The sequence below is a fragment of the Pygoscelis adeliae genome, unplaced genomic scaffold (genome assembly GCF_000699105.1).
Source record: "Pygoscelis adeliae isolate BGI_AS28 unplaced genomic scaffold, ASM69910v1 Scaffold57, whole genome shotgun sequence".
NCBI classification, from domain to species: domain Eukaryota; kingdom Metazoa; phylum Chordata; class Aves; order Sphenisciformes; family Spheniscidae; genus Pygoscelis; species Pygoscelis adeliae.
In genome coordinates, this window is record NW_008825615.1 from 6,281,813 (window position 1) to 6,284,429 (window position 2,617).

At 46.0% G+C, this 2,617-nt stretch overlaps 1 protein-coding gene across 1 annotated transcript in view; it reads left to right on the plus strand.

Moving 5' to 3' along the window:
- Positions 1 to 2,299: 2,299 nt before the first annotated feature.
- Positions 2,300 to 2,617, plus strand: part of COL12A1 (collagen, type XII, alpha 1) — a 100,007-nt gene continuing 99,689 nt past the window's right edge. Inside the window, 1 exon segment of the mRNA XM_009333147.1 lies at positions 2,300 to 2,410. Within this exon segment, the coding sequence (XP_009331422.1) occupies positions 2,338 to 2,410 (73 nt within the window). The 5' untranslated portion in view covers positions 2,300 to 2,337.

Below are 2,617 nucleotides of genomic sequence, written 5' to 3' on the forward strand. Positions count from 1 at the left end.
TGGCGGTGGGTGTCCCGGCCGCAGTGGGTCTCTCCGGCCGGAGGCTCCAGGCGGAGCCCGGCGTCAGCGCCCAGCGCGCCTCCAGCGCGTCTGATCATTCAGCCTCCGCGCTGCCGCTGCGGCTTTGGCAGGAGCTCTCCCTTCCCTCCCTTCTGTGTGCAACTGCCGGTGATGCTTTCTCCTGTTTCCAGTCTTTTATGCCTTTGATAGGTAGTGGGGTTTTCCTGTGGCTTTTTTCATTTAGGTTATTTTTTCTTCTTGAAAGTGGTAAATGTCGTGCACTGCATGGTTTGGAAATGCTTTGGCTAAGCTTTCGTAGGTTGAATTAGTGTGATATTGGACTGGCACTGGTGAAAGCCCGTTTTTTTTTTTTTTTTTAAGTGGTCTCTAAAGATCAATGAGAAAACCTTTAGTCCTGACAAAAAGTCTGCTTACGTCCCCGCTGAGCCAGTGAGAGGACCTTTCCGCCGCCACCTCCAGGCTTTCTGTCACACACCTAAGTTTGCGAGAAGGAAACAAAGTGTTTCTAGGTGGGCAAATGAATGCTTTGGCTGAGACGTTTTATTTCATGAAAGAAAAATATATCTCAGAAATGATAGACCTGCAGCAGTAGGGAACTCCTAGAGAGTCCAGAGAGGCATCTCACTGCCTTTGTGAGATGATTAATTTTTGTTGCTCTTCAAAAGGATCAAAAGATGGCACTCCAAGCCCACACAAGATTGCTGGGACAAAAGTCCATTTACGTTGAGTTTAGGCAATCCTTAAACTCGCTGCAGAATGCGGTAGATGTGCTCAGGGAAAGCCTTTTCCCATGCAGAGCAGTGATACGATTTTGGAGCTTTCAGGACAATTTAATGCTAAACTTCGTCTTTCTTGTGTTAGTGTCAGGGATTTGTTACAGTCAATATTACTCTTTTGTTTATCCGCTGGAGGTACCATTGGACTGAAACCATTGCTTAGTTTTTCTTCGAGCTTTTGGCATTTTTGTGTGCAGTAAAAGCATTTGGCTAAGGCAAGTATATACAGCTGCCTGGCAGAAGCCTGTTAAGTTCAGTGTCAGTAACTGGGAAATTCCTGGATCTACATAGCGTCTACCCACTAAATGTGCCTTGCTGGCTAGTTCTCTAGATGGCAGAAGAATATTATTTTCCCTTTCAGCTGTTTCTGCGGACTAATGACTTCTGTATTTTTCTTTTGTTTTGCTCTTGTCACCGTCCGGATAAAATCTGTTGCCTAACTGCTTTTAGAATTCTCTTTCCTCCAGCCTAATTATGATACATGATGCATTTATGACTTTATTCAAACAAATTACCCCTTCCCTACTTCCCGAGATAGAAAACCCCAAACTTTAGAAACACTTATAGGCATATGCAATGAGGACTGTTCATATTAGCCTTTACTTAGACATGGAAATAATTTGGAAGTTTTGCTGGAGTACTTGGGAGTGATTTGACGTGACCTAGAGCATATAGTTATGAAGGTATAGCTGCTTGCAATTAGAAACCACTAAGTTGGCCTAATCCCACCTATTTTGCTAGACAACCTGCAGCGACTGCGAGACTCTTTCGCCTGCCTGCTTTTTATAGTGTATTTTAAATCTATTTTCTCTCAGGACATGTAAATGAATTATCAGATGTTGAAACATCATGGCTAGACAGACGTGTCAGGTTTCAGTTGTGTTACACACACTTCTGTATAATCTATTTCAGACCTTCAAGAAATGAAGAATAGCACATTCGTAGGCAGAACCCCTCAAAAAAAGTTTTATTACAGTTTCCAAACTGCCTTGAGACCACTAAAACACAGCTAACTAAGTGCTTCAACAGTTATGAAAAAGGAGCCGAAGAAAATCCCCAGCTGAAAGAGACATTTAGTTGATCCAAGGCAGGCATGACCTCTGAATTAGCTATCATCACACTCGGCGATGAAGTCATGGAGCTCCCTCCTGGCTCCTGCCCGTGCGGAGGCACGGATCTTCACCGCGCTTCCCTGATCAAATTAACCCCAACTAGGTTAAAGCCGCGTGTGCTTACAGTGATTGGAAAGGGTTTGGCAACAGAAGCCACATTATTGCGAGACGAGACTCTCCAGTTAGTCATGCAGATCTGTCATCATCTTGGATGGCTTTCAAGTCTCGAGGTTTCAACCTGGTCCCATGGGTGGGGGCTGGGGATAAGGGAACAAAGTGAAATCCACGGTTCGTCTTTTTTATGTTTCATGAATACACCCACACAATCCTCTAATCCACGCGTATCATTTCCTTCTCCTTTCTCCCTTTTTCCCCCTCCCCCCATCACTGCAGATTCATTCATGTTGTTGTGATCTGAAAGGGCAGAAATGAAGACAGCGCTGTGCTCGGCAGTCGCTGCTCTGTGTGCAGCCGCCCTTCTCTCCTCCATCGAGGCTGAAGGTAACCTTCCCCTCCCTGCCCCCTTGCCCCCGGTGCCCCGCTGACCGGCAGACCTCCCAACCAGCCTTGAGTTACCGGCTCTCTCCCTCTCTGTTTTTGAGTGTAACTACTTCGCCTTCTCTCTTTCTCTCCTTCAGAGAAACGCCTCTCCTTCCTTGCCCAGCTCTTTCTGTGCTCTGTTTCTCCCGGCTAGTCAGCCGGACAGTA